At 37.4% G+C, this 13,499-nt stretch overlaps 1 protein-coding gene across 1 annotated transcript in view; it reads right to left on the bottom strand.

The window, feature by feature from the left end:
* The window catches only part of BBS9 (Bardet-Biedl syndrome 9), a 454,814-nt gene that overhangs the window by 429,150 nt on the left and 12,165 nt on the right, over positions 1-13,499 (bottom strand). The window contains 3 exon segments of the mRNA XM_032643444.1: positions 4,161-4,274; positions 9,955-10,019; positions 13,124-13,274. Coding sequence (XP_032499335.1) covers positions 4,161-4,274; positions 9,955-10,019; positions 13,124-13,274 — 330 coding nt within the window.

The following is a 13,499-nucleotide window of genomic DNA, read 5'->3' on the forward strand; positions in this document are numbered from 1 at the left end:
ACCCAGAAATTACTCAACATGTTTTCCATAATCTGTGCAGAACCAAAGTTATGCACCATCTTTAGCCAAACCAAGTACACATCTTTCTGATTGGAAAGTTTTTTTCCTGAATCAGGGAGAAAGCAAATTTACTCATAGCCTAGATAGCCCAGTATAGTATGGTTAACGCCATAAGATTCTAGAAGCAGAGAGCCTGGGTTGGAATCCCTCCTCTACCATTTACTAAGTATATCTTAAGTTACTCAACCTATAAAGCCCTTAGGACAGTGCCTGGTACAGAACAAGCACTCAGTAGATGCAGCGTGGCAGCAAAGCTCTAGATCTCTGCAACTTGGCATCGGTTGGGAGACTGTCAGAAATTCAAACTCTCAGGTCCAATTCCAGACTTACAGAGCCAGAACCTACAATTTTATCATGATCCCTTTACAATTTGGATGCAAATTAAAATTTGATAAAAACAGCTAGAAAGCATTTTTACATTATATTCTGAGATATTACCTATAATAATTAATTTTGTTAAGAACCACTCCATTGCTCTTCTTAAGTTACATTTATTTTTAGTAAAAGGCAAAGTATTATTTGGGATAAAAATTCCTCCGTTAGTGATTTTTTACCATACCTCTGTATTCAAAGGGAGACCCAACTAAAGCCCAAGGTTGTAGAGGACTGCCATCTAGTGGTAGTTCATTCTGATACACATACCAAATAAACTCCCTCTGCCTATCAGTACTTTAAACACATTTGTTTAAAATGCTGCTAGGTTTTCTTTTTGCTTAATTCCTTTCTTGAGGACTACTGACACGATTACCCAACTTAATAATTCCACAAGAAGACATCTTAAATACAGAGGAAGGTAGAAGACAAAAATTTTTCAATTTCCTTTTTTAAACTCAGATTAAAAAAAAAAAAAAAAACTCAGATCAAGTGATCAAGCCTAGGGAAGTTTTCAGATTAAAAGATTGACCCGCTCTCTCTCCTGTAAAGGTGCACATCAGACACACAGTAGCAGCATCAGGCTTAGAAAATAGGCTTTCTTTTGAAATGTGCATTTCTTGGGGTGACTTCTACTTTCTTCTTCCTAAATTCTGTACTTTTTACAATATATTTATATAGTTTGCAGGAGTGCTTTTTTGAGAAAAAAGTATTTTGTACCCTTCTGACTCAATAACTCCACTTCTACATTCTATCCTAGGAAAATAATAAGAAACATGGGCAAAGATTTATATTCAAAGACGTTCATTTCAGCAAACCAAACAATCTCAACAGCTTCATAATAACCCACTGAATCTATGCATCAAAACTTACTTAATCATTCTCCTCTGTTACTCATTTAGATCACTTCTAATTTTTCTATATTACAAATAAATGCATGTATATACAAAAGGAAGGAAGGGAGGATCACTTCCTAATATACATTCCTGTAAATGTATATTTACATTTTTTTTTTTTACATTTTTCCCACTTACATATTTACATGTATACATTCCTGTAAACCACATATCAGCATTCAGGAACATTTTCACAGTTCTTAACAGCCAACCTGCTTTATAAGAGTATTGTAAAATTTTACATGGCCACAAGCCATGTAGGATGTACAGACTGCACTATCACCTCTATAGCAGCAAGTTTTATCCCATGGATAATTTTTTAACAGTATTACAATTAAGATATAATTTACTTACCACCCCTTAAAAGTATACAACTCAGTAGTTTTCAGTGTATTTATAGAGCTGTGCAACTATCACCATAATCTAATTTGAGTTCATTTTCATCATCCCAAAAAGAAACCTTGTAACCATTAGCAGTAACTCCCCATTCCCCGTGCCAATCCCCCCAAAAGGCTAATTTTTACTACTTTACCACCCCATTACTTTTTCATGTTTCCTTTTAGATACCTCAGTGATATTATGCAAGTGTCTCAAACCCATGAAACAGAATAATTGCTTCTGCTACTCGTATATCTCTCTGTTTCAAATTGGGAAATATCCTGCTTAACCACAGGAAAGTAAGATACGTTATAATAACCTCTTGCTTTTTCAAAAGGTACTTTTTAAATGTAAGGCATAATTTAAGAACTAAGAGAAGATATACAAGTACAAAGTTACCTATTCTTTTCAAAACTAGTAGCAACTCTAATTACTTTGAAAGTCCATTACTGAATATAGCAAAAATATCACACAAAAGCAAGGAATTTCTTTTTTATTTAATTTATTTAAAACTTTATTTTAATTGGGTTAACTTGATCTGGTAATAAAACTAAAAGTACAGTGCAATCAATGTAAGATAACATTTGACATGTGACCTAATGAATTGTCTTGTTAAAAATAGGGCTTCCCTGGTGGCACAGTGGTTGAGAATCTGCCTGCTAATGCAGGGGACAGAGGATCGAGCCCTGGTCCGGGAAGATTCCACATGCCTCGGAGCAACTAAGCCCGTGCGCCACAGCTACTGAGCCCGCGAGCCACAACTGCTGAAGCCCGCATGCCTAGAGCCCGTGCTCCACAGCAGGAGAGGCCACTGTAATGAAAAGCCTGCGTACCGCGGCAAAGAGTGGCCCCCGCTTGCCGCAACAAGAGAAAGCCTGCACACAGCAACAAAGACCCAACACAGCCAAAAATAAAAAAAAATAATAAATTTTAAAATAAATAAATGTCTTGATGGTACCAAAAAATAAAAACTTACTTTCATTTAGCCAAAGCACTTTTTCCTCATATAATAACTTTTTTTACTCCAGATGTATAAAATTTAGCCATTTTTCTTTTGGGGATTTAGTAGGGGAAAGAACATTGAAAATAGTTAATTAAACAGGGGAGACCTAGGTCCCCCGATCATATCAGACATTTTTTTAAAGAACAGTGGAAATCAGTTCTAACAGCTGAAGTTGGGAGGGGACACCTCACAGAAGTTAGCCTCTCATCAAATTTTAGCTTTTTCTCTCCTCTCTTCATCTAACTCTAGACATCTCCCATATTCTTCAAATAATCCAAACATTCCTGTTACTCAAGGTAAGCAATACTGCAATCCAGCCAAGTGTTTTGTCTCATATCACTTTAATTACACAAAACATTTATTTGTACATTACCACCCAAAATATTCTTGCCTTTACCTCTATATACGAAAAGAGTGAGTTCACATGAATGAAGGATGCTTCCAAAATACATTCTTTGTGTCACTAAAGCAAAATCTAACATAGGTAGCCTACTTTTTATTAACACAATAGTTAAACAATAAACTCATAAAAACTTGAGCCCAAAGCTATATTATAAAATCCCTAGTTACTTGTTCATCAAGTGCCACACACACACACACACAATCACACAGGTGTCGACACCTGGCTTCCTATCCTTATTTCAACACCAGCAGCTCCTCTATCACCCTGTCACAGTGAAGCGAGAGGAGTTGGATTGTAAATTATTCTCTCACACCACAAGCAACAGTAAACACAAGCAAGCACCAAGCCTTGGTAACTCAGAAACTCTGGAACTAGGGTGGTAGACCTTGTGCTAATTAGAAAGAGATACCACCAGGGTGGGAGAAACCCAGCCTCACCGGGCCAGTACTTCGTAAAGGTAATGCCTTTGTGAAATTTAGGAAAGGCACCCTTCCTCTGGGGATGTTTATTCCAGGCCAGAGAACATGGCTTGATGAGCAGGATCAGGTCTGCACTTCAGTCTCCACACGCCCCTGGTCCAGGTGCCCTGGTTTAGAAACAATCCGCACAACCCTGTACAGTGGCCCTGGAGGTGGATTAGGTGGAGACGGGTCTACAGCTTCACCCTGCCTATACCCTGCCTAAGTAGAGCCGGGACCCCCATCAATGAAGAGATCAACCCCTTCTTCCACTGAGAGAGGCAGGCACACAGTTCCACCACAGAAAAGCTCAATTTCAGTCAGTTCATGTATAAAAGACAAAATGGAAAGAAAAGACAGTTTTAGAAATGTCTCTGTAGACCACATAAAAGTGCTGGTTATATGAAAATCAAACTCATTCAGTGTTTAAAGTTTTCTTTTTTTATCACTTTGCCCAAGTATTTGAATATAAAGGTTTCAATAAAATATGTTTAACTCTCTCTAAGATTCATACCACAAAATTCTCCATTTTTATATGGCCAAATATTCTGGTCCTTACAATAGCACACTCATGATTAAATGCAAATTACCTTTTACACCACCAAATGATCCATAAGTCATATTGCAGGCTGTTCTCTGAAGATTATGTTCATACATCAATTTGATCTGATATTGGGTCCCATGTTCCACATTACCCAAGCTTCCTAAAAAGAAATAAATAAAAAGACTGCTTTGTATTTGTTTACATTAAAAAATATTAATATCTTCTCATCCTCTTACCAATTCCAAGTAATTCAATTTCAGTGAAATTTAAAATGGCAAAGCACTAAAACATATGTATTATGAACAATTAGCATACTGATGACACAGAATGACAGCACAGTTAAAACAATTTAAGTCTCAGCTAGATTATACCAATAGATGAAATACTACCCTGGGTGACATTGTTATCTATGTCCATTATGTCTAAGTAAAGTGTAATTATTTAAATAACAACAAAATCCTCCAATTTCAGTTCTGAAATAAATGAGGTTAAGTTCCCTGCATTTATAACAATGATAGACCAAAGACGTGAATCAAAGTGTCTAAGAAAAAAATTCCCCACACTTTCAAGCAATTCAATTTTCTGTCCCAACTCTCAAAATATTCAAGCCCCTAATACATTATGTTCTAATTTAATAGAGAGATCTAAAGCTTCTCTCAGCAAGTAAATAGGACAATATGTTTTCTTTGAAGTCTGCCAAGAAGAATCTCCTTCAAAACAAAGAAAAATACTTTCCCTGCATTTAACAGATCATATGTGCTACAATCACTTTGTAGTTCATTCCAAATGAGAAAAGATTCTTTATCCGCATTTTACTCTCTTGTTGTTAGGCTTTCTAGAGTATATACAGTTAGAGCTATATCCTAGTGATCAGGCAAGAACATTATGATTAAAAGAGGTGTTAGAAAGAAAAATGATTCCAAATGTAACATTTTCCATTAAGAAGCATCTTTGTCATTCGTTCAAAAATGCAAAAGTTAAAAGAAAAACTTAAAATATCACAAAGCAAATGAAATAGTCCCAAACTGGATAATATTAGATGATTAAAACAATCTAAATATAGGGGCTTCCCTGGTGGCACAGTGGTTAAGAATCTGCCTGCCAATGCAAGGGACACAGGTTCGAGCCCTGGCCTGGGAAGATCCCACATGCTGCGTAGCAACGAAGCCTGTGTGCCACAACTACTGAGCCTGTGCTCTAGAGCCCACAAGCCACAACTACTGAGCCTGTGCTCTAGAGCCCACAAGCCACAACTACTGAGCCCATGTGCCACAACTACTGAAGAAAGCCTGCACGCAGTAACAAAGTCCCAAAACAGCCAAAAATAAAAATAATAATAATAAATAAATAAATTTATTTTTTTAATCTAAATATATGTTTGTGTGTATGTATGTATATACATATTTACACATGTGCATTTATTTGTTTGTTTTTTGTCCAGAAGGATTCACCAATGTACACGGAGGTTGTAAGAACAGAAGTATTTCTACTTCCACTTTACAACTGAGGCACCTTAACTTTAAAAAAAAATTCAACTAATTTCCCCCAAAATCACATAGCTGATAAAGGACACAGTACTCAAACTAAGTCTTCAGAGTCATCACTATGTATACTGGTACCTGGTTGTCCATCATTCAACAACTTTCAGGGAACCTAGTAAGCCAATGACAATTTCCAAAATTAAAAAAAAAAAGCAGCATCAAAAATATGTTATTTCCTGGGGAGGGATGAATTGGGAGTTTGGGGTTAGCAGATGCAAACTATTATATATAGAATGGATAAACAACAAGGTCCTACTGCATAGCACAGGGAACTATATTCAATATCCTGTGATAAACCATAATGGAAAAGAATATAAAAAAGAATGTGTGTGTATATATATAAATATGGATAAGAATCACTTTGCTGTACAGCAGAAATTAACACAACATTGTAAATAAACTATACTTCAGTATAATATATATATGTTATTTTCACCTCCACCTTTCTCTCCCTGGCTTTCTCTCCCTCATTTGGAAGGTGGAGGGTTGAAAGAGAAAAACTAACAGGCAAGGATTTCTTGGAGGACAACCACTTCTACTCTGATCTATGCCCCTGAAAATGCTAACAACCAAAATGCTAACATACCAATAGAGTAAAAAAACAAAGAGAAAGACTCAAATTTGCCAGCTAACCCTGATAGGAGATGAAAGCTTTCTGGAACCTAAATGGTAGTAAAATCAGTAAGGTCCAGAGAAACTGGTGGTAATCACAACCATACCAGCCACACGGGCAAAATCAAAAAACAAAAACTCTAAAAACATAACTCACAGCATTGACCTAAGGACAGTTCTAGCCTCTAAGAAACCAGAAAAAAAAAAAAAGATCCAAGAAACTTTTGGTTTGTCCCTACTGAAATTCCAAATTTCATTCTGCACCTAAAACCAGATGGACCCCTCCGAGTAAGGAATGCACTTACGCGTGCCTGCTAGCCAAAAGGTCAGTGAACGTAAGGGTCAGCAGTCAATATTTAAACACACTTCCATGAAATGACATTAGAATTTATGTCTTGAAAAAGCTGCAAATGCATTGGTAAGTTTTTAAATTTCAGGTGATAGCACTTTAAAATGTAATAGTACACCTATGGAGAACAAAAGACAATTTATCTTCCTTCAATACTAACTTGGAATAAAGGTAGTACCTGAAAATCTAAAAATTCTGATCACTTGCTTTCTAGAGAAGCATTGATGGCATAAGATTAAAATTATTTACAAAGGTTTTGTCCTTGAATATACAGACTGAATACAGTAAATGTATATCTATAATAATAGTCTGTATATAGCTAAAGTTAATATAAAGTTTCATCAATTAGAAAGTAAATGGATATTAGAACATTTATGCTGATGGTCTTATTTAAACAAGATATAATTTAAACAAAATAATTCTCTGGACAATCAAAGGTCACCTTGAAAACAGGTTTTGGTGTAATTTTACATAACTGCTGAGAAATCTAATGATGTTAAATGAAATAAAAGCCATTACAGAGTAAGTTAAAAGGTTCATTGTATTAAATAACCAAATTAGATTATATAACCCTGTCAAAAGTAAAGAGACATCTTTTTGCCCTCTCACGGCAAATATTAAAATTCTATAAATATGTCAAATGCTTAGTAAGTACAAAATTTTTGGAAAAGAATATTTAAAAGAACATAATCAGTATGGCTTAAGCTCACACATCTGTAACCATTTACTCAGAAACTGAGGCCCATCAGGAAGGAATCTGAGATGCCATGCGATGCTTTTCCTTTACCAGAGCGTGATAAGATGGGCTAAGTTCAGGTCAGCAAGAACCTGCTGTTTCTCTATATTAAGCCTGCATTTAATGACATATCACCCCCGCAAAAAAAAAGTCAGCACACTAGCCTCTGATTATTAAGAGTTGTTTGCTATATCCAGGAAGTCTCCTCTAATTTGCCTCAAATATTTTTTAGGAGCACATTAGCGCATAAAACAAAAAACATTTGGGGAGGGGGCAGTCGGGGTTAAGGATGTCAAGTTCAGCTAACAGTTTTCATCTGCTGACACCAGTGGTTTCACTTAAACTAGAAAGTGTTTATGCTTCCCCTGTTATAGTAAAAGGTAGGTAAAAGTTCAGTCTGGTACCTCAAGAAACATATTCAAGAGAACAAAAACATTAACTTCTCTGCTTCTCAATTTAAGCCAAGCCAGGAAAAATATACAAATTGTCAGGCTACGAATATCATAGGAAGCTGAAGAAATGAGAGACAGAGAAGGAAAATGAGGTAGAGTGTAAGGGAATGTAGTTTGGACAACTCCTCATCCCCAGAGAATACAAAGCTTGTAAATGAATAGAAAGAATAAAAGAGCAATAAAATTGCCATTCCCGTGACAAATAACTTTCATTTTCAACACTAAGTTGAAGGCCAATACCAATGTCCCATAAACAAGTTGTGACCAAACATGCCAGTTTCTTTCACTAGCCTTTTTTGATAAACACACATTTCATCCCTAGTCTATGCCCTACACCCCAGTGGAACTCTAGAGACTTCTGGCTTTCTGAGCCATCATTCAAACGGGACCAGGGAAGGCCAAGAGTCTAACCTAATTTCTAGATTTTAGGATGTGTCCCTCTCCTGCCCTCTTAGAGCCCCCATGGAGCCTCTAGAAGGGACCAGTACCCCAAGCAGTATTCAAGAGTTACTGAGAGCAAGTTCTCCTCCTCCATACCTGTTAATAAAATATCACTCCAAGTTAACAGGCTTATGATGGAAAACAGAGGAACAACTAGATGCCTGCAATAAAGTAGCCTATATCATACCTTCTCCATTTACCCTGGAACACTAAATATCTGCCCTACCGCTAGGAGGAACAACATCTTTTACCATGAAACCAATAAGAGTATTTAGCAATGACAGTAAGAGGTACTTTACCAGGCCTCTGATATAAATAGAATGGAAATGGAAAAGAAAATGATAGTGGTAACAGAGAAGGAAAAGAAGAAAGAAGAAAATAACATACAGAGAGTAATAAATAGCCACTAGCAATTGCCTCAGCATTACCTAGAAATAAGTTCATTTATTCATTCAACAAGTATGCCTACCACACACCATATATCAAGGCTGCCTTCAAAATCTAATAGATCTTTGCCCCAAAATGAGATGGCCTAAGAATACCCAGCTCTGGAACTTCCCTGGTGGTGCAGTGGTTGGGAATCCGCCTGCCAATGCAGGGGACACGGGTTCGAGCCCTGATCGGGGAGGATCCCACATGCTGCGGAGCAACTAAGTCCGTGCGCCACAACTACTGAGCCTGCGCGCTAGAGCCCACGAGCCACAACTACTGAAGCCCCTGCATACAGCCTGTGCTCCGCAACAAGAGAAGCCACCACAATGGGAATCCGCGCACCACAACAAAGAGCAGACCCCACTCACCACAACTAGAGAAAGCCCACGCACAGCAACAAAGACCCAAAGCAGCCAAAAATAAAATAAATTATTTTTTTTAAAAAAATATCCAGACAGTAAATATGAATCATGATTCAAATTGAAAGCAAAATACAAAGAAAGCCCAAATCAAGAAAATGAGTGTGAGAAATCCAAATCCTAGAAGCTAATATTTACAGCAAATTCCGAAAGAGAGTATCTTTTATATAAGCAATAGGTCCACAGACACTCAGCTTTATTGTATCCATTAAAAGATTCCCCCATATTGCACGTCATAAAAATAACTATCAACTTGGACTAAAATTTATCTAATAACTGAAACAAAATTTGTAAGTTACCTTTTCATATTTAATAAGGGCCAAAATGCTGAAACCAAAATGCAATTAACTTTCATACTTGTACCCACACTACCATGTCAGGGAATGAAACCTAATTAAGTCTCAAATAAATGCCTTAAGGTCTGGTTGAGTAAAGACAGCCAAAAGCCAAGAAATTGGAACTGTAAAGAGAAATACTTGAGGTTCACCAAAGAAAATGTACTTTAAACCACCATGACTCAGCATGTAATGAATTTTGCTGTTGCTGTTGAACATTTCTTAAGACTCAAGTGTCCTAAGTACCCAGAATTGGCCTCTATTAGTCATAGGCAATCCTGCACACAATTCCTCAGATGAAGGAGATTCCAAGGAACCCTCTACAGTGATAGAAATTTAAGTATGCATGGAAATAGCAGACCAAGAAAATGTAATAGTCTTTGTACCTGAAAGAATAAATGAATGGGAAAATGCTAACCAAGATAAGAAAACCTTCAACTGAGTCAATATTAACTATTCTTACATAATATTAAGAAGTCCAGATTTTAGTACAAATTCTACATTAGAAAAAAATGTTTCTTACCTGAGACAGAGTAGACACACAGTTTTCTAGAATGCAACACAGCCAAATGAAGCATTTCAGTACCTCTGAAAAACAGGGAAAGTTTTAAAAGTTTAAATACTAGTTTCAGATGCAACCCAAAAAATGACAAAATGATTTTAAAACGAGACTCTAACCATAACCTATCATGAGTGAACTAAATAATTCACTAGATAACATTCAAAGCTGAAAAATAAATTGAACAACAAGCAACCAAAGGACTCTGCCTCAAGGAGCTGCCTTCACACTGAAACCAAGGGAGTCTCCCAGCAAAAGTCATATCGGAGGCGCCTTCAGGAGTGCTCTCCCACAATAAGGAGATCCACGTGGGACTTCCCTGGCAGTTCAGTGGTTAAGACTTCGTGTTTCCATTGCAGTGGGTGCGGGTACGATCCCTGGTTAGGGAACTAAGATCCCGCAAGCCACAGGGTGTGTGTGGAGGGGGAGACCCACGCTCTGGTCCTGGCTTGAGCAAGTCACTTACACTCTCTAAGCCTATTTCCCCTTTTGGAAAATAAGAGGTTTAAATTAAATGAAATAAAAATCATGTGAAAGCACCTTGTAAAGTATAAAGCACTACAGAATGCTAATCATCATTGGCAAAAGGCATATATCACATGGAGGTCTGAAATTATACTAAAGGTATTGAAAATATTTCAGTTTGGTCTAAATCTCAAATAGAAATAAACAGCCACTGTCACCACTACACTTCCCAGCCCCTATCAAGTGGTTTCCAGAGACAAGGCACAATCTAGAAATCCCAAATTCAAAGTCTTCAAGGGTCGAGTCAGAAGATATAAGTGAATAAAGGGTGTAAATGGCTGTGATCAATTGGAGACTAGAGCCAGACTAAAGGAGGCAACAACTACTCAGCTCTGGGCTTGTGGCCAGATCTCCACATTCTTTTTCAAGAAAAGCCAGAATGCAGGGACTTTATGTGAAAATTTCTCGTTCCTAAATGTTGGCAATTCTTTTAAATTTAAAACTAATCTGCAAGCAGGCCTCAGATGTTCGACCTTTGATGCAGACTCTGTTCTAAACTGAAAGAACTATAATTGAAGTCTGAAGACCTGGATTGGGATCTTGTCTCGGCACTTTGATATTTCTGTGATCATTTAATATTTCAGAGTGTGACTTTCTCATTTATAAAACAAGAATTATATTAGATAATACCTGCAAAACATTGTTACAGTGAATATATACTCACCAACTCACTCTACTACCAGGAAATGAAAATATACACAACTATCACATAATCAAGACCACCTTCAAAGATTTTTTTTTTTTTTTTTTTTTTTTTTTTTGCGGTACACGGGCCTCTCACTGTTGTGGCCTCTCCCATTGTGGAGCACAGACTCCAGACGCGCAGGCTCAGCGGCCATGGCTCACGGGCCCAGCCGCTCCGCGGCATGTGGGATCCTCCCGGGCCAGGGCACGAACCCGTGTCCCCTACATCGGCAGGCGGACTCTCAACCACTGCGCCACCAAACACCAAAACAATTTTTCCATCATGCACAGGAAAAGGACATGATGTCATGGAAAGACAGTAAAGAATGGAGTCAGACAGACCTGGGCCTGAATGCTGGCTGTGTAACCTAAAGCTCTGAGTTCTAGATAAGTTTCCTTATCTCTAAACGCAGATCACATCTTACAGATAAGATTAATGAGATAGTACTAGTCAATTAATACTAGTACAGTATCATTAATGTTCACCTCCTCCCTTCCAACAAGTGATAGCATAGGTGAAAGCCACTACTGTGTAGAATGATTGTGACAGCATTCCACTTTTTTAAAAAATGAAAAGGTAAAAATGCGTTTTAGAGGCAAGAATTCTTTTGTCTCCTTACTTTATAAATCCATCACGTTTAATATGTGCTAGGTACACAGTGGGCACCTAATCATCATCAGCTTTTAGATGGCGTAGATATTTACCAGCCACATCAATCATAAAATCCTGATCCAGCCTGTCACAGGGCATAAAAGTCCCATCTCATGTCCTGGCCTATAGCATCCACGAAGCAGCTTCCCATCAGAATGAATCGTGTTACCAGAAGAGGGTTAATGCTCAGGAGCAGTCTTTCAGGTTTTTCTAGTAGGAGTCAGGGCCCTGAACAAGTGGAACCTGGGGCCAATAAATCACGATGTGCAACTGGAGTGAGCCAAAATCCAGAGCTCAGGGCACTCCCAGACTTAAGACAGCAAAAGGGCGCTCAAAAAGAGAAGGTACGGGAAAACAAGGCCACCTCTGTCTACATAACACTTCACAATAGATACTTTTATAAATGATTAAGAAATACAGGCTTAATTTTAAGAAAATTCATGTATGAAAATAAGATAAAATCAGCAATATCATCAGTAAATAAAAAGCAAACGTATTACACAAAATGCAAAATAATAAACGGTGTTCTAAAATAAATTAGGTTTAAAAATAACGTAATTTGAACCAAAGACACTTTGTGGGGTGAGCTGTCTTCCTTTAAGAAACTAAGGACCTCTCTACCCCAAATAAGTAATTTGTTTCAAAGCTTCAAAGTTATGCACCAAATCACATAACTGCTATGATGTCTAATTTTTTTAAACAAAGTTTGTTTAAAACTGGACAATTGGGGGCTTCCCTGGTGGCGCAGTGGTTGAGAGTCCGCCTGCCAATGCAGGGGACACGGGTTCGTGCCCCGGTCCGGGAAGATCCCACATGCCGCGGAGCGGCTAGGCCCGTGAGCCGTGGCTGCTGAGCCTGTGCATCCGGAGCCTGTGCTCCGCAACAGGAGAGGCCACAACAGTGAGAGGCCCACATGCCGCAAAAAAAAAAAAAAGAAACTGGACAATTAGTGCTTTAAGTGGTGAATACTTTCTATTTCTTTGTCTGGTTATTTTTCAAAAGCTTATCTCTTTTCCTTTAAGCTTCTGACACATCAGGCATCTTAGGTCTGTTGCTATAAAAAAGTCCTAAATTATTCTATCTTAAATGTACAGGTTTCCAAATTTTAAAATGTTCAGTGCATGAGGACCACCTAGGTGACAATATACAGGAAATATATTTAATTCATAGATATTCTTTTTTTTTTTGAAGCATCCACAAAAGTGACATAGTAAGGGATTGACATACTCCAAGTATTAAGATAAAACACCAGAATTGGTGGGCTATACTTACGAAACAAACTTTCCTACTTCCACTTGCAGTATTGGATCTCGTAGATGCACTTCTAGAAGCAAATCTTCAGCTTGAGCTCCATCTCCTGTTTTTACAGGATGAGGATTAAAGATCCTTAGGTATCCCATAAAGCTACCCACAATTACTTTATCTGTAAAGAGATTTTTTTAAAGATATAGAAAGAAAAAAACATTAGCAACAAAAATTTTTTAGAAATAAAATTTCCAGTGTCTAAAAGAGAAATCTAAAAATTAAAAGAATCCAGTTTTGCTTCATATACAAAAACCAATCTGCCAATAGAATATGTAATTAAAGTGAACTTATCTTAATAACACATAGCTTTTCAAAAATAGCTTTACATCACCAATATTCAAAT

This window comes from Phocoena sinus, chromosome 9 (assembly GCF_008692025.1).
Source record: "Phocoena sinus isolate mPhoSin1 chromosome 9, mPhoSin1.pri, whole genome shotgun sequence".
Taxonomy (NCBI): Eukaryota; Metazoa; Chordata; class Mammalia; order Artiodactyla; family Phocoenidae; genus Phocoena; species Phocoena sinus.